This window comes from Gopherus evgoodei, chromosome 9 (assembly GCF_007399415.2).
Source record: "Gopherus evgoodei ecotype Sinaloan lineage chromosome 9, rGopEvg1_v1.p, whole genome shotgun sequence".
Lineage (NCBI taxonomy): Eukaryota > Metazoa > Chordata > Testudines > Testudinidae > Gopherus > Gopherus evgoodei.
This window is the reverse complement of record NC_044330.1, coordinates 26,304,513-26,329,373: the sequence shown is the minus strand read 5'-3', so window position 1 is coordinate 26,329,373 and position 24,861 is coordinate 26,304,513. Positions and strand designations below refer to the sequence as shown.

At 39.6% G+C, this 24,861-nt stretch overlaps 1 protein-coding gene across 2 annotated transcripts in view; it reads left to right on the top strand.

Moving 5' to 3' along the window:
- ARHGEF26 (Rho guanine nucleotide exchange factor 26) overlaps window positions 1-24,861 on the top strand; it is a 104,631-nt gene that overhangs the window by 27,858 nt on the left and 51,912 nt on the right. For both annotated transcript variants that reach the window (XM_030576253.1, XM_030576252.1), the window contains exons 7-9: window positions 21,633-21,785; window positions 22,278-22,407; window positions 24,155-24,229. In XM_030576253.1, the coding sequence (XP_030432113.1) occupies window positions 21,633-21,785; window positions 22,278-22,407; window positions 24,155-24,229 (358 nt within the window). The remainder of the gene's footprint in view (window positions 1-21,632; window positions 21,786-22,277; window positions 22,408-24,154; window positions 24,230-24,861) is intronic.

Here is a 24,861-nt window from a genome sequence, read left to right as displayed (position 1 = left end):
CTGTGGCACCTTATAGACTAACAGATGTTTTGGAGCATGAGCTTTCGTGGGTGAATACATCACTGACGAAGTGGGTATTCACCCACGAAAGCTCATGCTCCAAAACATCTGTTAGTCTATAAGGTGCCACAGGATTCTTTGCTGCTTTTACAGATCCAAACTAACATAGCTACCCTTCTGATACATGAATTTTATCAAAATTCATTGAGAGGTGGATTATCTTGGGAGAGAAGCTAATAGATATGTAATAGGCTGATTTATACTTGTTTGTGTAACCTTAGAATAAATCAGTTTTGCTAGTAAAATAAAGAGCTTGAATCTCGATGCATTGAGCAAAAAGGGTCGGTTTCCCAAGAATCTGTCTTGGAAAGGAAAAGTTAAAAGGAAATTATTTAAGCATCTTTGAAAACAGTTTATCCGACATCCCTAAACAACAACTTTACAAGACTTATTGGGAATTTTACTGTGGTGTTCCCTTTTCTCCCATTAGTGCAACAAATGTTGAGAAACCTTTTGATATTCTATATGTTACCGTTAATAGGGAAGTAAGACAAAGTAATAGAAAACACATTGATTCACAAAGTTATTTAGACTATGCAATGCCTAATGATTTCATAGGTGTGTGGCTTGTGAGGAACCTACCACATACTGGGAGCTTATGTTTCCTGAAGCATCTGGCACTGGCTTCTGTCGAAAGACTAACCATTGATCTGACTCAGAATACTTCCGTAGTACTTCTTTGTAAATCAGACTAATGTATCTCTACTTGCCCATATCTTGATATTGTGCACTTTTTGCTTTTGCCATATAATACTCTTCCTGCTGGTGAATATTCATTCCTGTTATGTTCTCTCATTCTCATACTGTTGAGATGGTACAAACTGACACACTGGATTTAATCCTTTATCTTTAGTAGTGGTGCTTCAATTTTGAATTGTTTGGAGTTTAGTTTTCTTTGTAACACTAAAACACCCACTGGTTCTGTGTAATATATTAATGTATAGTAGAACATTTTAAAAATTATTAGGCATTGGATGACTCAGGTGAATGGTGGTAATAGAATTTTTCACAAATTCTAGATCACCAGTTTGAGTGCAATCTAAGACAACAATGACTAACAGTAATTACCATTTGCTAACTCTACAGTGACCTGAAATGAGTTGGTTGTCTCAGTCCAATTTATAATGGAGGGTTGTCTGTATCCCAGTTATCTTTTTTTAGCCATTTCTGCAGAAACAGGCCAGGTGTTGAACTGAATGCACATGGAGAATGAGCTACTCTCTAACCTCTCAAGGTATTCCTTCTGAATCAAGTTGGAAGCATGCTGATAGGTAAAACCAAGGTACTGGCATTACAAATTTATGTTTGAAGATTTTGAACTTGGATTTTTCATATTGGAAGTGGGTTAATCTGTCAGGGAAAATCTAATTCCTCAGCACTAGGTCTGAGTGAATGGACTTTGAGGAAGAGGGTAGACAAACAGGGATGGGAGGGACAAAACCCTCCCATGTAATCTGGAAGCAAGGTGTGAGAAGCTCCTACTCAGCTGATTCATGGATGTTACTATTACAACTCATGAGTTGTTTTACTACTTGTAGTCTATTGCACCAGCAGTGCTGGTGGCCAGTGGACCCATGCACTGTGCTGACTTGTTGTCTGTACCCTATTACTCCCAAGCAGGAGATTTGGGCCAAACACAGAGTAAAACTGCAGAGATCTGCAGCAGAGTTTGGCTCAGCATTGCAGTTGACAGCTGCATCTCCCCTTTGCTTTTCCCAGCATCCTCTTGTATCCTGCATTTTGCACCTTCTGTGGCTGTCACAAGTTTCCAAGGAGCCCAGAGACTTTACTCGAGAGCTGTGGTTTTCAGCTTTTTTTAGGCTGTGTACTCCTTTCCAAATAATGTAGTCTGCAGTGTACCCCAATCTGAGATAGGGTCATAATATAGCTATGATTAAATTGTCACGTCTACTAAATTAAATGCATTGTGTACCCCCGATGAGAGTTTGCATACCCCAGTTTGAAAACTGCTGCTCTAGAGCAGCAAGTTCCAGAGTATCAGTGTCCATTTCCTAGCTATGGTCCATGGATTTCTGCAGATGCCAGCACATGAATTTTAGCATTTGCAGTATTAATAACTATGTCAACCATTCAGCAGAAAATACACTTTCAGTTCCTAAGAATGATTTTCTACGTGGCATTTAGGGCAATGATAGACAGTTAATGTAAACTAAAGGCAACTGGTGCTCTTTAGAGACAGTTAGGGGAGACAGGAGTGGCTAGAGAAAATATTTGTTACTATCTTGATAGGTGTTTCCCATAAAAGCCCTTTATTTAGTCTTTCCTGCAATACCGTTTCTATATTCTGCTTTTTCAATAGTTAGTCCATACATCTTGTCTCTCTTAAACTGAATCAGTAGCAAATTTAATAGAGTGTAAAAGAAATAACATGTATGTTCCATAGAAAACTGTTTTCACTAGAGCCTTTAAATACCCCAAAGTCAAGAAATAACAAAGTTAATGCAAATGTAATCTTAACTGCTCCAGCATAATGCATTTGAGTTTGAAGTGTGTGATCACTGAGGCCTAACAGTATGGCTGATGTGCTTGCCAAGGTAAGGATTGTTCAATGCCTCCTCCTCCCCCTTTTTTTTTTTAAACTGCAGAAATAATCTTTGCAGCTTTTCTTAGATTAATCTGTCTCTGTGTATTTTACCTCTGGCTCTTTCCCTGTTCAGATAAATTGGCCTCAATTATGTGATAAACCTAAAACAGAGCATTAGTGAAATTTATCTGATTACCTAGCAACCCATCTATAGAAGCTTCTTCACTCCAGTTTTGATTGTCAATATTCTTTGTGTGCTGTTATTCTTCTGTTAAGAGTATTGTAACAAATGAATTCCCTCCATTTGTGCTTCTTTCTGAAAGATTTATGACTCTGGAGAATTCTATTCTATCAATGTGTCTTCCCTATAGAAATACAACACAGATGGCACGTAACTCATTGTGCCACATATTTATGAGAACAGTTTCACTATAGGAGCTCCCTTTGGAGTCTTCCCTTTTATAACTGTGGATTTATTCTACACTTTTCTGTCAGATCTGTTGCCTAGGACTTCTATATGTCCCAGTTTCCTTTTGCCTCTAGGATCAAGTATGTTTAGAAGGGATCACGCTCAGTTCAGGTCGTCTTCTGTTTTTCCCAAGTGAATTAATAGTTCTTATCTTGCCTGATTCTTTATTACCTAACTTTTAATCTTTGATGATGTCAGTAAATTACCAATCTGCCTTTTTTTTTCTTTTTTGCAACAGCTCCCTCAATGAGAAAACACCTTTGTATGTCAGCCCTCTAAAAAGATTGGTCGTATTAGTCTTATATTTCTTTATACTTATATATCAACAAATAAGTTTAGCCCAAGCAGTAATCACAGAAATCTGAGTTATCCAAGCCATAAAACTGAAAATATTCCAGCCAAAAGTTATGTCTCCTAGTAGTGTTAGGAATTATTTCTGATAACTTTTCACTTGGAACACCATGGCACTTGGTGAGCAAGTATAGTTCAGTCCCCCACCCATAAGACGAAGTTGGAAAATTACTTAAAAGGTGCACTGCTAGAGATGGGTGGGGCAATGTGCATTGTGCTTCCTTATGTGCTGATACAGAGAGATTTTCAAAGGCACCAAATGCAGTTAGGTTTCTAATTTCCATTGACTTTCAATGAGAATTAGTTGCCTAACTGCATTTAGTATCTTTGAAAATCTCCCCACTAGTCAGTAGTTCACTCTTTTTCTGAGCAATAATAATTTAAAGATTCATTCCCAACCTTCTTAAAATAAGGAATTAAAAACAAATATTCAACATTACTGAATGCATTGTTGGACTTGCACCCAGTAACCAGAATAAAACGCTGTTTTGGTGTACCTCCACATTAGTTTTGACTATTTCAGATTTGCTTGACCTTGAAACTTTTACATCCAGCTTTCTAATGTGAATTGAATAGTATAACAGTAACTGAGAAATTCATGGATGCTAAAATGTTAAAATGGAATAATTTATGGTAACAGATGCAATTTTAAAACTATCTCAGCAGCAAATTTTGTTACAAATCCTGCTACATTTAAAAACAAGATTTTTTTTTTTCTGGTTTTGCAATGCCATCTTCAGTAAAGTAAATGTTGGTGGTCAGCAAAGGGACACCAGAATTGGCCAAAGAGAGGGAGTATTGATTTTATCAGTGTCTGTTTCTCCCTCAATAAGTTGCAAGGGGCAACTTGCTGTATTGGAAGTAAAACAGAGATACCAGGCTGTATGAGAAACCCATAATACTCCCTTAATGCACAGTGGATGTAAGGAAAGAAAGTAAGGACCTTTTGCTAAGAGTATGCACAGTATACTTGTATGACAAAAAGAATAAATGAATACAGTTGTCTGTAGCATTGTATGCCTTCAGTTCTGAATGATTATTAAGGATGTTTTAATTTGCTTGTTTGAATTGTAGCAATAATAGGGATTAAATATACCAGCTGCCACTTAAACTGAACTGAAAATGGGGATTCTTTGCACCACATTGCTTTCTCTAGCGCCCACGTTCTCTATGTGTACTGAATTTTTCAGCAGCAGAGTGGTAGCTTACCACATTACACTTTATTCTGTGCAAACTGATGAGACTTCTGTCTATCATAGCATTTTCAAATTGCCCATAGGGTCTAAGTTTTTCCTATATAAAACAGAATGCCAGTAGCCAAATTCCCAGTGGGCTTCATGGAGTCTCTGATTTGTCATCTTTTCTGGCATATAGAAAGCTCTGAGTAAGGTAAGCTTTTTTGGGGTGGGGAGTGGTTGGATAGGATAGAGAGGTGTTCGAATATATGACTATTGTTCTAGTTATGGTTGGAAAAGCTTTATCAAGTAGTAAGTTTTTGCAGCATTTCCTAAAGAAGGTCAGACTACTGATTTCATCCTGTCTTTGGAAGCTTGTTACACATACATATCCTTTCAACTGAGAGTGCTTTTTTTGCTGGCTCTTAGGTGCTTCCTTCTGGTAGCATAGGGTTGCCAACTGTCTAATCACAGAAACCCAAACATCCTTGCCCTGCCCCCTGCCCTGCCCCTTCTCAGAGGTCCCGCCCTGCTCATTCCATCCCCCCTCCCTCTGTTGCTCACTCTCCCCCACCTCACTCTCTTTCACTTGGCTCGGGCAGGGAGTTGGGGTGTGGAAGGGGGGTGTGGGCTCTGGGCTAGGCTGAGGGTTTCAGAGTGTGGGAGGGGGCTCCGGGCTGAGCCTGGGGCAGGGAGTTTGTGAAGGAGGGGATTTGGTGCCCTGGCTCTGGGAGGGGGCTCGGGGCTGGGGCATGGGTTAGGGTGCAGGAGGCGGTGTGGTGTCTGGGAGGTGGTTTCGGTGCAGGAGGGGGCTCTGGGCTAAGGTAGGGTGTTGGGGTATGGGAGGGGGTGAAGAATTCAGGCTCCAGACGGGCAGTGCTTACCTCGGGCTGCTTCCAGTTGGCAGGTGCAGCAGGCTAAGGCAGGCTCCCTGCCTGCCCTGGCCCCGCACCACTCCTGGAAACAGCCGGCATGTCTTTGCAGCCCTGGCGGGGCTGGGAGGTTCTGTGCACTGCCCTCTTGCCCGCAGGCACCACCCCCACAGTTCTCATTGGCCGCAGTTCCTGGCCAGTGTGAGCTGTGGAGTCGGTGCTTGTGGTGGGGGCAGTGTGCAGAGACCTTCTGTCCCCCCTTGCCCTCCTGGGGCTGCAGAGATGTGCCGGTTGCTTCCGGGAGTGTGGTGGGGCCAGGGCAGGCAGGAAGCTTGCCTTAGCTCTGCCGGACTGTTAGCGCCTAAAATCTCTCAGTTTGGCTGCAGTAGCCTCTGGGAGATAGAGCCCAATTCCAGGAGACTCCCAGCGAAACTGGGAGGCTTGGCAACCCTATAGCAACGTATTGAATCTGACGCAGTTGTTCAAACTTAATCTTGCTGTGGGCAGTATGTAGAATGGGGAATTTATTTCTATTGTAAAATTTGAAGTAATTAGTAGGGAAATTTGACTGTGTGTTTTTTTTAAAGCTGAATCTCTTGATGCGAAATTCGAGGGCCTTGTTACAAGAATGAAGAGGATGCATTTGTTAATTGTTAATGCATCAGGAGAAATGGTTGAAGAGCCGGCCTTGATCTCTGCTGCGGGATCACAATCTGATTTTGGAAAAGTACAAATGACCTTTTTTGCATAAAAAAGCAAGTTTTTATACACACACAGAGTGTGCATAGCTTGTAGCGTTATTAGATTGTAGGAAAGTCTAGGAATAGATATAACTTTGAAGCTATTGGGAAAATAGGGTAGCTGTGTATGTACCGTTGGCTCAGTTCATACAGCATTCTGTGAACTTCCGCAGTTGACATGAAATTCATAAGCCATATTTTTTCTGCTAGCTCAGGAATTCATACTGAGTTGAAAATACCCTTTCCAGGTGGATATGTCATGTTGTATTGTTCTGGGACAGTTTCAATGCTGGTCTGTGCACAAGGGTTTTGGTTTTTTTTAATTGATATGGTTAGGTGTGTGATATTTTACAGAAATGGTTATCCTGGTAGAGCCTCTAGTGTGGGGGGCTCATGTCACATCAGTTATGTCATATAAGGAAGGCACTTTGGTACTGAAATCACTATAACTTATTCTCCTAACTTTGTGGGAAATGCAACCTCGTGCACAGACAATGCCTTATTCAAAAATGTGACTGTGTACCTGCCACTGAAGGTGCGTGACAACTGTCACCCTGAGAAACCTTTTCCCCCATCATGTAGGTAGGATAATAAATAAAGAGGACTTTGAGGCGAGTCTGATGCTACTTAATATCTTCTTCTAAATTCTGTCTGAGCTGGCTGGATCCAGGCGCTTTGTTCTTCCCCCAACCTTTCTTTCAAATGCTGCTAGTGCTGCTGCTCTGCCTCTGTGCAACCCCTACATGGACTCTGTAAAACACCATAATGACATGATTTGTGCTCTTGCACTTTGAACTTGCCTTTCCCTTATCTGGGAAGATGGACCTGTTATAGTAGTAGCACACAGAGCTGGGGGAGAAGAGACCACTTCAGAATGTTGCATTGTCCTTGATTGCTCAGGATCACAGTGAAACATATACATGGTTATACAGGCTGTGAAGCCACTCTTAGGTTCTAAAAGTGGATTAGAGGAGCGGGGAGCAGATTTAAGTGACAAATTCCTGATTTTTTTTCCCCAGTGGCTGGCATCATTGGGCTCTTTGTTAGTCATCAGTATTGGTAGGTTGTGCTGAGGAGTGGTCTGGTTGGTCTCCCAGGGACTAAGCAGGGGTTCTCAAACTAGGGTTCAGGACCCCTCAGGGGGTCATAAGGTTTTACATGGGGGGTTGCGAGCTGTCAGCCTCGACCCCAAACCCTGCTTTGCCTCCAGCATTTATAATAGTGTTAAATATATAAACAACTGTGTGTTAATTTATAAGGGGGGGGGGTCACACTTAGAGGCTTGCTATGTGAAAAGAGTCACCAGTACAATAGTTTGAGAACCACTGGTTTAGGCTTGTGTATGGATCAGATTTTTTTGCTGTCATAAACCTTTTTGTAAATAGCAGCATGTTTTGGTTACTTCTCATGCACATGGCAAGGGAGTCAGAATTTCCCAGTGCTGAGCTTTGATGTGAAAATCACTGATGCTTAATAACAGCTTTTTGGAACTCCAGGAGTTACAGAAAATATGCATCATATTTTGGTGTCAGAGAGCGGAAAACACATCCTGTGATTGTTCCTCACCTTTCCTCTAAACTTGTACTTTTGGTATGTTCATTTCTGTAACTCGTGGTGTGGTATAATGTGAACATAGCCTCGTTGCATCTGCATATTGTCGGCATGTTTCCCAAAATACAGCACAACTTTGTGTTGTCACATCTAAGCAGCGTTTCTTTCTCCCATATAGGAGTATTCAGATGGTTTTTCAGACACCTAGAAACATGCTACTGCTGTACCTAAAAATAAAGAAGCTTAACATTGTTGAATATGGGAAAGACTTTGAAATGAAGATGCCTGTTGTGTGATGTCTTTGTAACTTACCCCGAAAATTTACTTTTCCAGTGACACAAAGTGGTCTACGGGGGGGTCAGTGGCTATTAAATGAATCGTGGTTTGTCTCTCTAGAATACACTGCATTGAACTGAATGCTGTGAACACTTCATCACTATCTTAAGAATGTCACTGGAACAGTATATATTAACAGGGTTGCCATGGATGTTTTGATTGTTTTGGATTTTTGCCAGCACATTATAAATAATTAAAGACCATGGACTTAACTGTTAAGACAGGACTGGTGAAAATTAAGGTAACAGACTTTCGTTAATTTGTTTGACTACAGAATGAAAAGGTGGATTGTGCATAAATTTTCTTCTATTTATTTGTCTTCATAGTTGCACAGTTGGAATTGCCTAAGTAATTGTACCTCTTGTGGGCTGTCAGCTTTGTAGTCCTTGGAGCTGGCAGAGTTTAAGAAAAAAAAGAAAAGTGTATTACTATCCACTATTTTGGTTGTAGTGGTGCCTGTAATGTGGTAGGCCCTTTTCAAACAAAGGTAGATGCACTTCCTTTTAAGTCAATTTTTTCTGCCCACTATCCTGCTAAGAGCTGTGATGCTGGCTTAACACAATAATAGTAAATACTTTTTGAACGTGAATGTTTTTACAGAATTGTAAAACTTAAAATTACAGCCTTATTTCTTCCTGATTTCTATTGTATTTTTCTTGTTACTTTTATTAGTTTTAAACATTGTTAAATGATGTTGTAAAGAGAATATTGGGGTATGTTATAGGCATTAAAGGCAATGTGAACTTTTGATTAAAAGCTTTAGTTTCTAGAGCAGGGGTAGGCAACCTATGGCACGCGTGCCAAAGGCGGGGCACAAGCTGATTTTCTGTGGCACTCACACTGCCCAGGTCATGGCCACCAGTCCAGAGGGCGCTGCATTTTAATTCAATTTTAAATGAAGCTTCTTAAACGTTTAAAACCATTATTTATTTTACTTACAACAATAGTTTAGTTATATATTATAGACTTATAGAAAGAGACCTTCTAAAACCTTAACATGTATTCCTGGTACGTGAAACCTTAAATTAAAGTGAATAAATGAAGACACGGGACACCACTTCTGAAAGGTTGCTAACCCCTGTTCTAGAGTGTTTTTCTGGTGCTATCTTCATTGGTGCTATTTGGGGCCTGCAGTTATTTTTGGATTCTTTTATTTTATACTGCTTTATATCCAAGAAAGAGCTAGGATTTACCATGTTCCCACTCCGCTGGATTTTTTTTAGCTACTCTGACGGTGATATGTCAGTATCAGGGCAGCCATATAGTGAAATCTAGATTGTGGTCTCCTTTGGAAAAGCAGATAGGTAATTACAACTTTTAAAAAATATTCATAATCTAAAATAGTTTAAGGTTGTAATTAGCATTCTGCACTTTTCAAGCTAGAACTCAAGTAACAGTTATATAGTATGACTTTGGTGATAAGCTGATATTTGGAGTGACAGAGAAGCCTGATATAGGCTGAATTACATAAAACCTAAAGAAAATTAAATGTAAGCCTTGTAAGCAATAATAGAGGATGCCAGATAGACGTTGGAAAAAGTTTGATACTGTGCATACTGCCTAAGTAACCTTATGCATGGTTTTGGTACTTTTATAGTGTATTTTTCTCCCTTTTTCATCTAGAAAAAGCCAGCTATTGTATGTTTCCTATAATTTTTAACAGGGATTGAAAAGGAAATGGTTTCTTAATGGTTTGATCAGAAAAATGCATTTTGCTTTCTGATGCCTGAAATATAGTGGACCCATATTTTAATACCAAAAGGGAAAAAATCATGTGTGTTTTGGAAATTTCTTGTACACAGAATAGGGAATGGTTTGCTTGCATGAAGATGCTGAGATTTAAATAGTAGGTGCCATAGCATCTGTGATGGTATGAAACTGAGTATCCAGTATTAGAATGATGAGCAGACTCTTTTTGTTCTAATCAGTATTTTAAGTGCAGTAAATACAATGTGCCCTGTTACAGAGCTATAAAACGTGAAACGTCACTTAGGGTGGGGGCTTCTTTCCAGTCCTTTTTTTTTTTAAAATAATAAATACCTATGGCTGCACTGAATGAAAATGCTTAATCTTGCATGTTATACAAGATTGATCTATTTTAGGCAGCTGTTATCATATTTTTGTTGCATTGAGGAAATAGCAGTTCTTCTACAATGACAAAATGCATTAAGATCTTAAACATCTTAAGTACCACTTGTGTTTTTCTGGCACAAGCCTTGGTGAATCCCAAATACAATGTGGATGTCACGTCCACATTAACATGTGAAGTTATGTAGTGCATTCTAAAAAACAATCTTATGCTTTTTTTCCAGCTTTAAAGGCAGATAATTTTTTTTTTCGGTGAGCTGGTAGTGCTCTCTCAGAAAATTGGCACTGGCAGTGAACATTTTGCAGCCAATATATTTTTCATTAGTTCTTGGTATTTGAGAATTCATGCTTCTAGATGCCAAGGGGGCTAATGTGGTCAAAATTAAAGCTACAAGCTCTTCTGCTTTATATTAAATCCAAATGTGAGATTTGCGATTGACAGCTACTACCTGAGGCTCAAGTAAAGGTTCATGCTGGCTTTTTTAATTCCCTCCACAAAAGTATTAATTGTGTTTTTCATGGAAGCATCATACAGCATGGGATATGTGAAATGAGTTACTTTATTAAAAAATGGCTTCACAAGGACAAATAGCCCAGCTTGATTATAGATACCTGTCTAAGCGCTAAAGAAGACCTGGGGAAAAACTGTTGACATTTGATTGGGAAGGAGAAATCGGTTATTACATGCCAGTTAGGGATGCTATGAAGAACACAGAAAGAAATCAATTAGTGGTCAGATAAGATCTGTTTATTGGGGAGGTTCTTACCCTCTGTATCCATCCTCCTATGTAGAAAGGATAACGTGTAATTGTGTTGCATATAAAACAGCTTGAAGCTAGATAATCAGTACAGGAAAAACCCTGGAGAAGCCAATGCATCAGACACCTATGTGTGTAATTTTCTGAACCCAAATATTTCTGACACTGGTGAAATATACTCCCAAACAGTTTCTCTTCCACGACCATTCAGGCCCGTTTTGAAGTTCAGTATAGTTGAAACAAACCTCATGTTTCCTTCATCACAATAACAGTGATTTAATCTTGTAACATTGCTGCCTGCTAAGAAGCTGACATTTTACCAGTGATACCCTATGTTATGACTATCCTATGACTCAGGAAAGCACAGAGAGCACACGAGTTCATTCAGCAAGAGGAGAGAAGAGATTGGTTTATCAATTAAATATTGCAGCCTTAGTAAATGGCCACATACATTCTTCAAAGGAACGTTGTCATCAGTATCCCCCATATTTAATTTATTAACATTTGTTGATTTGTATTGAATGCCAAAGGTATGCTCAAAGCATAGGGGAAGACATCCTTTTCCCAAGCATCTTACAAGTTAAATTGGATAAACCGTTCAGTTGTGTAATTGATAAAACCATCTGCTGCTTATTCTGTCTCTGTGGTTTCTGTCTTTGCATACATCATTCATGTATGATGGAGTGAGGTGATATAAAGGTGTTATTCAGCTTGAATTTGAGAGAACTTGCAAGTGGCAGAAACCATGAGGTTATCTCAGGTAAGTGCCATTACTGTGAAACATCATTATATGTTCTATCTGTTGCCATACTTTTTTTCTGAAAAGACTTGCACAGATGAAGCATCCTATTCAGGGCCGGCTCTAGGATTTTTGCCGCCCCAAGCAAAAAAATTTTTGGCTGCCCCCCTTTTTTTTTCATGCTCCCCGGCCCCTCACCAACTCCACCCCTCTGAACTCCTTCCCCAAATCACCAGGTCCGCCTCCTTCCCCGGGCCTGCAGCATTTCCCTCATTGCTTCCTGGGGGCCACCACAACCTCCCACCCTAGCTCATCTCCGCTCCGCCTGCTCCCCCCGATGTGCCACTGCTCCGCTTCTCCCCACTCCCTCTCAGGCAAGGGAGGGTGGAGAAGTGGAGCAGCGGCGAATTCAGGGGAGCAGGCGGAGCAGAGGTGAGCTAGGGTGGGGGGGATGCAGGAAGTAATGGGGGATAGAGGAACCACTCCCCCTCCAGCTCACCTCCACTCCACCACTGCTGCCTCCCCCGAGCACCCCACGGCTCGGCTTCTCCTTCCTCCCTCACAGCCTTGCTGCACGAAACAGCTGTTTCGCAGGCGGCAAGCCTGGGAGGGAGGGGGGAGAAGCAGTGCAGCGGCGCATTCAGGGGAGCAGGCGGAGCAGAGGTGAGCTAGGATGGTGGGGCGCAGGAAGTAATGAGGAGTAGAGGAACCCTTCCGCACTCCATCTCACCTCCGCTCCACCATCTCCCCAAGCGCCTGCCGCTCGGCTTCTCCTCCCTCCCAGACTTGTTGCACAGAACAGCTGTTTCATGCACAGCAAGCCTGAGAGGGAGGGGGGAGAAGAGAAGAGGCGGCTGGGCACCCAGGGGAGCCGGCGGAGGCGAGCTGGGGCGGCGGGGGCATTTTTTCCCCATGCCCCAGAGTCGGCACCCATGATGGCTGGCATCAGAATGCTGCCACTAGAAATGTGCCGCCCGAAGCACCTGCTTGTTTTGCTGGTGCCTGGAGCTGCCCTGATCCTATTTCTCCTCATGGAAACCACTTCTGAGTATGAAAAGTACCTATTGCAGCACAGCTGGGTTAATCTTTCTTTAGGAAGCTTTCACAAGTGTTTGTATAAGAGGAATTATTGTCTCCAGTTCTACATTTTTGGAGAAAAACTATATAAAATATTGTACGTAAATAATAAGTTGATATAACATGTATTTTCCAAGTAAGTTGTTCAAATATCTGAAGCTGTGATCATATAGTGATCCTATGTTTTGCAAGAAATGGGATTTTGCTGGAATCAGTCCTTGAATATTAGAGCTTAGAAAGCATAGTTTATATTCTCGTGAAAAGGGGTGGGTGTGGGTGTGCACGTGCACATGCCGTTTTCAGGGAGACCTACTATATTATCCCTAAATGGTGCTCAAAACAATTTTCAAAGCAAGGCTGTTGAGTTACATTTCTGGTAATATGGATGACAAACAGAATTATGTGACTGACTTATACGAGCATACACTGACAAAATAAACAGCAAGTCTTTTATTACTCTGTTAACATTATGCAGTTAAGACCAGTTCATGCTGTGGTTTTGTACCAAAATTAAATTTGATGCAAAACATTATTGTTAGCATTTCTTCCCCTCCTGCCCAATACCATTGTAGCTGTAGATTAAAAGTACTATTCTTCTCTTCCATTCATTGCCACTTTTCATTTAGAAATAAATATACCACTCACATTGTTTATAAGCAATAATCAGATATTTTTTGATAAGAAAACATTTTAAAAGTTGCTAATTACTATGATATTATGCCATGTACTAGTTTTTGGTTTTGTTAATGTAAAAATCTAAAATAGCTGGAAATGGTGAAATTAAAACAGCCTTGAATGTATTTGTGTAGGAGTTTCAGTGTAGGTGAGATAAGATTTGATCCTATGTATAATTAATCCACAGAAACTACAGTGAAATAATATTACAGTTGCAAAGTCAAATACTCAAAAATTAGGAAACGTGAGAATTAAAGTTGGCTGAGCATGTTATATATGCATTGTGATAGTGTTTTAATTACATAATGGTACACTTTTTTATATATTTAATAATGAGGTTAGTGCTTATTCCTGTCTAGTCCCACTAAAGTCATCTCCAAATATTTGTATGATGGGGCCCTGAGAGAGCTACCTTATGGGAGCTTCTACAGAAACTAACCTGATTCTGTGCTGCCTCATAATGTATGCTCCTAGATGAACCAACTCATACCTGACTAGTGCACAGCATATCAAGCCCTCATGTAGGAGTGTGGAAAGTGGCCCAAATTTATGACATCACTTGCAGTTAGGTTAGCATGCTCTGAAAGAATTTGGAATGTTGACATTCCAGGAAAGGCTCTCAGAGGCTGCCTGACAAAATCCCTGTAGCCTCAAAGCTGTGCGTACTTTAAATGTTTTTTCATTGCTCTGATACCAGGAATTCAATTAACAGGAATACATTTGAACCCAGTGGAAGTAATTTTTATATATTTTAAAGATTCTGTCTACCAAAAGTCACTGTGTAAAGGGTGGGAATGTTATGGATTTTTTCTTTAAACAAATACATTGCAAATGTGACTTCATGAAGCAAGACTATTTCAGTTGAAGTGGTTAGACTGTGGTTTTGACTTATTGAGGCTATAATTAAGTTTAAGATCAGGAGAGTCCAGAGTGGATTCATTTAAATAATCAGTCCTAATCATGTTTTGCCTTTATACTTTTTAGTTATTTTCCCTTTAAAAAAAATTTACTTGGTTGGTAACAATTAAAACATTTGATTTGCAATTAAATATAGCTTTACGCTAAATTTGATGCTGCTTTTTGCTAACCAGGAAGATACACTGTGTTTATACACGTTTATATAACCAGATGTATAGCTTACTGTTTTACCTGATGATGATGAGGAAGTTTTACTTGCTATTGTGCCAAGCCCTATTTGGATGGAAATTGAAATTCAGTTAAAAAGCAAAAGGTTGAGAACTTCTCCTCTAAACGCAGATTGCCTGCAAAACTACAGTTAACAGTCACTACTTTGTCTAACTGAACATTTCTCAGAGAGATGCTCTTACTTATTCCTTGGGAAAATAATGAAGTCCCAGGTTTGGTTGGTCAGCTTGTCAGGCATTTTCAGAAACACATTGTTCTCATCAGTGTAAATGACTTTACAAAGTCTGACAATAAAATGGATACAAGCTGAGTGCTTAGATACAGAAGTAGCCCCACCTTTCCCTTCCTATTCCTCCCCCCCTTCCTCCAGAGTTTCCCAGACATTCAGTGAGAGACAGGGTTCCCTGTACCATGGAACAGACCATGGATCTGGTCATCTGACCACACTGATCTCCATGTACGTGGTGGCTGTATCTCTCTGGTGGCAGTTCAGAAGCAGAGGCACTGGAGCTTCAAAGGAGCCATCAGGGTTTCCTTTGTCTGTACTTGACCCTAGGATTTCACACACACCCCCTTTAAGAGGGATGTTGTGCAGCATAGATTGGCCCTGCGAAAAAAAGTAATATAACCTTTCTTCACAGAAATCTGTTTGACCTGTTTGTGGGGGGGAGTATGTATTCCTTTTTGGCCTACTCTTTTCTAATGCATACTTGCCCACTGCTTGCCCCCAACATGGCCAATACCTTCCCCTGCCCTGCACATCCTGATCAAACAGGGAATGGAAGGGGAGGTGATGCCATTGGAGGGATGAGATCCATGTGTGGATTTCTAGGGGCACAGTCGTCACTAGAAACTTCTGTTTCATGGTTGGAATTGGCTAGAGACTGGCTGTCTCCAAGGCTGTATGTTGAAGTATTCCGAAATATAAAAGAAGTTCTTCAGTGACTTTCAAAGTGATTATCACGCTAACTGCTAGCACGACTTAGGTCACCTATGTGTGTGATTCCTGTGGCTGTTGGACAGTTTTGGATGCTGTGTATTTTGTGGTCTGGGGCCTGAAAATCCAAGCTGCTGAGCAGTATCAAACACCTGCTGACTTGATTGGGAGCTGGGACTGGTCAGCACCTTGCAGAATCAGGCTTTCAGTCCACAGAAATTATTCAAGAAGAAAGAATTAACGTAACCAAGTTTAATAAAGCACTGGTAATAGGCATTCAAATAACTTTGGTCTTCAGCAGTGGCACATTGGAAATAGGAATCAGTGACGTCAGAAAGCAAGATTTTGTGGGTCCTTTCATTGTGATGTTGGCTTTTTAAACCCAGTGTTCTTCCACACGTTTCAATAGGCTTCATACACATCCATTTAAAATCGTTATGTGCACTGCTCTTAGCTGTGTACTTAGCTTTCATTTTTAACAGTCTGCAGTGGTCACTCGTCTACTGCTTTGTTCTTCAAAATCATTTTTCCTCAATATTTTTTAAGTTTAGATCATTTAACTAATCTGGATGAACTTGCTAAAATGCTCTCTGAGGACTCCAGTGTCAAATAAAATTGAGTCTTTATATTGACATCAGGCAAAGCAAAATATGGTTTATACAGTCACTTTATTTATATTTTGGTTATCTAACTAATGCAAAACAGTTACTTCCTTAAAAGTCTTGTTTGTCTTTTTTTAATCCTGACTTTGGCAAACCTTTTGTGTTAGGTAAAGCAACTTCACTGTACACTATTAATGGCTAAGTTACTGTTGTTGTTGCATTTCTGATTGCATTCCTTCTTATTATATTACCATTGAGCTGGAGAAAAGGAACTTTGTGTCATTAGAGCAGCAACAGAGTAGCTTCTAAAGCATTTCAGTGCTATATATATTATTTATTTAATACTTTGCATTTAGAATGAGAGACTTTTTGTGAACAAAGAGTAAATGCTTTGATTGCATGAGGCAGAATGGACTAGTGGAGTGAATACAAGAGCAAGAATTATGAACACATTCTTATCCTGTCTCTGCAAAAGATTTGCTATGTTCCCGTTGCCAAATCACTTGTCTCATTTTTCAGATCTGTAAAGTGAGGCTAATACTTTACAAATAAATTCTCTAAAGTCCTGTAAAGTCTTTTGAAACATGTGAAGTGCTGAATAGGTACGGCAGTAAATAATAACAATAATAATAATGCATGATATAACTCTAGCTTTCATTGCACCATGCTTAGATAATAGTCGGAATATGTTAAATGCCTCTTGAGAAGATAAAGGGGCCGATGATGATCTCAGTTATGCTTGTGCAAATCTGGAGTAAGCCTATTGACTCCAATACTTATGCTACATTTACACTAGCATAACTGAGATGAGAAACTGACATCAAGCCTCTAATATCCATATTCTCTAGCTTAAAAATAAATATGTAAAATAGGGCTGTCGATTAGTCGCAGTTAACTCACGTGATTAACTCAAAAAATTAATCATGAATAATCGCAATGTTTAAACAATAGAATACCAATAGAAATGTATTAAATATTTTTGGATATTTTTCTATATTTTCAAATACATTTTTTTCAGTTACACAGAATACAAGGTGTACAGAGCTCACTTTATATTTTTTATTACAAATATTTGCACTGTAAAAATGATAAAAAATAGTAATTTTCAATTCACCTCCTCCAAGTACTGTAGTTTATCATGAAAGTGCAATTTACAAATGTATTTTTTTGTTACATAACTGCACTCAAAAACAAAACAACGTAAAACTTTAGCACCTACAAGTCCAATCAGTCCTACTTCTTGTTCAGCCAGCCTCTCAGACAAACAAGTTTATTTTCATTTGCAGAAGATAATACTGCCTGCTTCTTGTTTACAACATCACCTGAAAGTGAGAACAGGAGTTCACATGGCACTGTAGTAGCCAGCGTCGCAAGATATTTACATGCCAGATGCGCTAAAGACTCATATACCTCTTTGTGCTTCGGACATCATTCTAGAGGACATGCTTCCATGCTGATGATGATCATTAAAAATATAATGCATTAATTACATTTCTTACTGAATTCTTTGGAGGAGAATTGTATGTCTCCTGCTCTGTTTTACCCACATTCTGCCATATATTTCATTTTATAGCAGTCTTGGATGATGACCTAGCACATGTTGTTCATTTTAAGAACACTTTCACTGCAAATTTGACAAAATGCAAAGAAGATACCAATGGGAAATTTCTAAAGATAGCTACAGCATTCGAACCATGATTTAAGAATCTGAAGTGCCTTCCAAAATCTGACAAGAATGAGGCGCAGAGCATGAGCATGAGCTCTCAGAAGTCTTGAAAGAGCAACACTCTGATGCAGAAACTACAGAACCTGAACCACCAAAAAAGAAAACCAACCTTCTGCTGGTGGCATCCGACTCAGATAATGAAAAATGAGTCAGTCTGCATTGCATTGGATTGTTACTGAGCAGAACCTGTAATCAGCATGGACGCATGTCCTCCAGAGCAGAGGTTGGAACATCAAGAGACAGCTTGACAGCTCTAAGTTAAAACCTTCCTAGTGATAAGATTGACATGTTTGTTTTTTTTAGTAATTTATTTTAAGACCAGATCTCAGCTAGTATGAATCACTACGACTCCATCAAGGTATGCTTACTTACACCAGCTGAGGATCTGACCCATTGATCGCAGAAATTGGTGGAAGGATTTTAAAAAGCCCACCAAACTATTACATTGTAGAAGAAATTAGCATGTTAGAATATGATGCACATCCAAGTCCCCGGTGTGAAACAATAAATATGCTGTAATTTAAATAATAAGAACCTGGGGTGGAGAATTACATAAGGGAAATAATTTTAGTGGGCAGTCTGACATTTTTCTATGGGGGTAGGGAGCAGAGGAGAGTAAATAATGTTTGTACTTAGCTAAACAACCAGTGAAGAAAAGACTGAAACAGCAGACGGTCCACACATCTCTGAATCCATGCAGAATAAGCCTGTTTCTCATGGCTTTTTATGAATTTAAGGACTGGAGGACATTACGTAACATGAGGATGGAAAAGGATCTTTAAAGTGCTCAATCCTACAAGGTGAAGAGCACTCCTGTGAAGTGCAAAGAACTCCCACTTGCCAGTGACTTTGGTTGGGAATTGAAGGCCTAGCACCTGGCAACAATGCTCATCTAAGAATGGAGCCCTAACTTACAATAGCAAAGGAAATGGAACAAGCAGTCGAGAAGCCAGATATACCTAAAGACTTCCTAGTCATATTGTTGCTGTAGTTTTAGTTTTCATATTAAGTAGTGCACATAGGATAAGGAAATTAAGTACTGATTGTCTACCCCCTTACTTAGAGACCCCTTTAGCACATGGAGAAATAGAGGTACAAACTGACCACTGTTCATATTAGCAGGAAGACATAGTGTCGCAAGCTGCCTGTACAAATATCAAGGCACTGTTCCTGCATAATGCTTAATTGAAAGTTAGTGATCAGCTTAAAACATAGACTCTTAACAAGAGCTGCCAAATTAAAACAACAAGTATTTGGAGAGAGTTTTCCTTTCTCAATGGGGAGGTGGGATTGACTAAAACTTAGGCTATTGTTCCTTGATCTAAGAAATCAAGAAAGTTGCATTTTCTAAATTAGTTTTTATAGACCTTAAAAAAGAGGCAGTCTGACTTACATTAGAGAATTACAGATCGGATATTTATTTTAACTACCAAAGATAATGGCGAAAGAATTAGACCCTTTTTCAAGGTCTTGTCTGACTTTAGTTTAAATGGGTTCAAAGTTTAATCAGAAAATTTTTTTTAGATTTAAAGGAAACAGCAACCATTTTTATTTAAGTCTTCTGGTATTAAAAGGCCAGACACAGTTTGTGTTGAGCAGCTCTTGTGATTGATCAGAACTAATTTTTAATCTCCAAACCTCCTCTAACAAATAAAGTAGAAGGATTTATTGAAGTAGCAGGTTTACTGATAAGGTATAGTAAGCTGGTTGCACAAAGGGAACCTGTTGATCCAAATCTTGATTCATAGCACTCTGTATAAGAATAGCCTGCTGCTCTAGGTAGGTTGTGGGTTGTGTTTTTTTTTTTTTAAATAAGTGATATTTCCCTTCTCTTCTAAAACATTCCTACCCTAGATTTTTACTGTTCCCTGAAAAGATTATGGGCTGAGCACCTGGTTAAAAAAATATGATTTAATTTTTAAAACGTAAGGATAATGTTCTAGTTCACATAGTCAAACATCTAGCAGCCTTGAACTACCTGAAGGAGGGTTCCAAAGAGGATGGAGTTTTGGCTGTTCTCGATGGTGGCAGATGGCAGAACAAGGAGCAGTGGTCTCAAGTTGCAGTCGGGGAGGTCTGGGTTGGAGATTAGGAAAACCAATTTCACTAGGAGGGTGGTGAAGCACTGGAATGGGTTACCTATGGAGGTTGTGGAATCTCCATTCTTAGAGGTTTTTAAGGCCCAGCTTGACAAAGCCCTGGCTGAGATGATTTAGTTGGGATTCCTCCTGCTTTGAGCAGGGAGTTGGACTAAATGACCTCCTGAGGTCTCTTCCAACCCTAATCTTCTATGATTCTATGATCTTTTCAGCATGCCAAAATATGAAATGGGAAGAATTGTCATATTTTGTCATTTCCTGTATAAAATTAATCTGCAATATGCTGAGAGTTTCTGCCAACTAAAAAAATGGTGGAAATGGTTTCTAGTCACTGCCTGCAACTGTTGCAGTCAGGTTGTAGGCAGCCACGCCTAGTGGTGTCAGAGCCAGAGTGCGCAGTCACAAGATAGGAGTCAGGAATCAGCTGGGTCAGGATACTGGGAGATCAGAAGCAGGAGACAAACTTGAGATCAGAATGACGAGTCAGGAATGATAGGCCAGGTCATGTACATAGCAGTGAGACTTTTTAACTCTTTATAGGTAGAGCAAGTAGAGATCAGCTATTAAGAGAGATTTTATAGGTACTGGCTGGCTGGGAGCCCATAAAAGGGAGCTACCCCCACCCAACTTTATTTTTCACAGCAACTTTGTCAGTAACTACAGTACTGTAGTCAAGTATCAGAGGGCTAGCTGTGTTAGTCTGGATCTGTAAAAAGTGACAGAGTCCTGTGGCACCTTATAGACTAACAGACATATTGGAGCATAAGCTTTCGTGGGTAAATACTCACTTCATCAGATGCATGCACTATAGTGTAGACACTTGCTACAGCGACGGGTGGGGTTTTACCATCGCTCTAGTAAATCCCCTCCCTCGAGAGGTGGTGGCTAGGTTGATGGAAGAATTATTCTGTCAACCCTGCAGTATCTATACCAGGGCTTGGATTGGCTTAACTATGTCTCTGGTGTGAATTTTTGATATCCCTGAGCGACGTAGCTTAGGTCAACCTAAGTTTTAGGCTTCAGTATATCCTGTCTGGGTTTGTCGTTAATGGTATGCTGAATGGTATAGAGCAGATAGTGTGTCTCTGTTTGGAGCAGGGTGGGAACTCTGCTTGTTTATCAGGTCATTCAGCACATCAACTGGCAATTTAATTTAATTTTTCATTTTAGTTTTGTAGTTGACATTTTAGTTGGTGTGAAGTTTTCCAGTTATTGTTGCAGCTGTGCTATTGCACGTCCATTACTACAAGGAGAAAAGATTCAGTACTCGTAGAATTGTAGATGTTTCAAGTAGTTTCACTTCCTTTTCAGACACATTGCTGAAAAGTACGGTTGCAACCCTATTAGTAGTACTCTTTCTATTTTAACTGTTTGTGAAAAATAACTTGACCAACATTGCTTCTGCTGAAGTCTGACAGGTTACACCACATTTCCTTTACATATATTGTGCAAGAAATATATGTACAGTTGAGCCCATGGGATGAGGGTCTTGCATCAGTAAATCTTTTCCACCCCTCTCGAGTCTCCAAATTTCTCAGATTGTCCCTTTATTGCCCCTTGTTTATGTGGTTAAAAGTTTTGTGAAATGATCTGATATCCTGTCAAGTGAAATTTGAAATGCTACAGGAGACAAACCATTATGAATTATGGTTAGTGAAACTGGTAATTACTTCTCTTCCTTTGCAGGTTCTTTAAAGAACTTGAAGCAAGGCATCAGAACAACATCTTCATAGAGGATATCAGTGATATTGTTGAAAAGCATACTGCATCAACATTTGACCCATACGTGAAATATTGTACTAATGAAGTCTACCAACAGCGAACACTCCAGAAACTATTGTAAGAAACGATGCTTAAGATCATCCCTTAACAGTAGCAATCAGGATTTCTTGAAGCATAACATCTAGGCTCCAATTCAGCATATCACTTAAGCACATGCTTGTTTTAAAGCTCATATTTAATTCCATTGATGTAATTGAGGGTGAAAATATACTTGGCTGTAGAGTCTAATTCTGTTTGCAGTCATGTGCTAAATTGTTTTCATTGACAAGCGTAGTTTTACTAGTGTCTTTATAGCAGTGCTTTTATACTTTTCCCTTTGTATCGTTCATTGCATAGTTTGTGCGTGCATGTGCAAACTGTACTGATGTCTCTAAATATCAGTTATATTTGTATAATATTTCTAAATATAACTGTTGGACACTAAAAGGATGAGATTCCCTCAGACTGCCCTTCCTCTGATTTACTGACATCACTGCTATTTGAAAAGAGAAATTCACATTTCTAAATTAAAGCAACCTTTTCAAAAACCCATGGTTTCTTTTTCTTCAGAGCTACAAATCCAGCCTTCAAGGAAGAGCTCTCACGGATCGAGTCCCATGAAGACTGTAGGAATTTACCTATGATCTCTTTCCTCATTCTTCCAATGCAGAGGGTTACACGCCTTCCATTGCTGATGGATGTGAGAATAGATTATTTTTTTTCTGTGTATATTGTGTCCTTGGAAATTAAGCAACCTTTCTTTTTTTGGTTATTGGCCCATTCCCACCTCACCTTGTTTAGATTGGGGCCATGGTTGTATAAACTGGTCTGTCTACAACAAAGAGGAAATTGTGAAGTGGGTGGTGGCATTTATTTGCACTTGCAGTGACCAAGGAACTGTGTAGAAGTTCAAGTCAAACAACTGGGCACCAGTCTCCAATGAAACTGAATGATGAAGTCAGAGTCAAGACACAACTACCATAGAAGTTGCACACATACAGAATTTGGCCTAGAACGTGGTCCTTCAGTTCAGAACATGGGCTTTCTGCCATGCTGACTAAAGGACTCCTCCTTTAGGGCCAGACTGTGCACCCCACTTTTCTCACAGGAATAGTCCTTTTGGCACTATGAAAATTAAGGGGGGTCACAAACTGATCCTTAGCTAACCATTTTAGTAATCGTTCCTGGGCCCTCAATGGGGCAGCCACTAAAGGGAAACATCATTTACGTCCATAGCTAGTAACCATCCTGTTATGGTGGGGTGTCTGAGGTTCTCCGTTCCAACAGACAGCTTCAGGGATTGGGAAAGCCTACAGCGAGGGAGAATGGTAGGAAGCAGAGGTCGAAATCTGATGGAAACATACATACTCATGAGGTCTGTGGCATTTTGGTTTGGTGCCAGGACTGAAATGTGATCTGCACTGCTGTCAATGGTATGGATTAAAATCCACATCTGATTTCTGGTTTTAGTAGGACCCAGATCAGGATCTATGCAGGTCAGTCACCTCTGTAATAACTGTGGGGATGTGTTCAGTACTTCACAGTGGTTGATGAAGTAATGGTCCTTTATATATCTACAGTTGCTAGTTTATATATCCTGGCCCCATGGGCCATACTCTACTGTTCAATAAATCCCTGTGTTTGTTTAAAAGAAAACAAAAACCAAAACATCCAAACTAACTCTTTAAATTGAGGATACCTCTTTTCTTCAGAAATGAAAGCATCTAACAAGCTGAACAGAATGGAAAATTACAAAACAATTTTTTTTCTCAGCGATAATTTTCTAAACTTTATATTGAAATGTTTTCTTTATAGTGAGTTTTCATTGTTTCACTTAAACTGAAATATGAAAAGTATGATTCTCTTCTTACATTCAGACTGTGAAAACATAATTTCACCTGAAGAACATAATTTAGCCCCTTCATTATTAGGAACATATTGATACAAGATGTTTGTTTTGGTCAAACTTTTATTTTCATGACCAACTCACATGGTTAGCCAACTTTCAGCAAAAGTTCCATAGTGCTTTGAACATTAGTGACTGGATTATGTTTAACCCTTATACAGTAGGAGTAAAGAGTGCAAAGACCTTTCCTCCCTCCCCACTTTCCATGGTCTTCATAAGGGCCAGAGACAATTGAAAGGGAGCACAGGGGCTGCTCTCACCAGGGCCGTTGTGAGGACGTGGTGCTCTGAGCAGGCAGTCTGTGGCTTACCCCCTCCCTCTGCATCAGACCATTTATTGATATTGGCATGCTGCACTCCCTGAAGAGCATATCAGTAGATACACACTCCATGTGCACCGAGGAGCTCTGGTTGGTGGGAAAATATGCTTCCATGTTGCCTCTCCATGTTTAATTTCATTAATTGTATTGTAATTCTGTATTCATCTGGTTTAGATGTAACAATATACAGTTTTCAGTTCTCTGAATTGATTTTTATTTCAGACTATCTGTCAGAAAACCCCTAAAGATTCACCAAAATATGAGATCTGCAAACGAGCCTTAAAAGAAGTGAGCAAGGTATGTTTTTAAAAAGCAAATCCTACGCAGCCAGCCTTCTATTTAGATTCTTTTCTTCCTCAGTTGTGCAGCGTGCTTTGGACAATTCAGTATGCCAATCTGAGATATGCTCACTTTTGTTTTTCCAAATGGCTTTTTAATATTTTTTATATATTAATTGATGTATTATTTGTCTCCTTCATTATTTGTCTTGATCATGCATTTCATAATGAAATTGGACAACTTGGTTCTATTCCCCCCTCCCAAAAAAAAAGAGAAAGAGGTACAACACCCAAAGCCTGGAAACTGCCAGTTAGAAAGCTGGAGCTCCTAACAACATTTAAGGATTTATTCTTTTAGTGAAATTAAACCATTCCAGTCAATAAGAGCTGTGTTGAAAATTGGTTTTCAGCATGGAACAATTATTGAATACACACAACAATAGAGGAACAACCCACTAATACATGAAGCATAAATATTGCCCATAATTAATTCTACAATAACCTCCAATAGGTTTCATTTAAAGCTGATAATGAGGTTTCAGAATTTGGCATTGGTGACAACATCCAACTTCACCGTGAAAACTCTATAAAATCACTGTTGACTTCGAAAGCTTTTTGAAATAAAAAGAAAGACAGTTTGAAATGGAAATC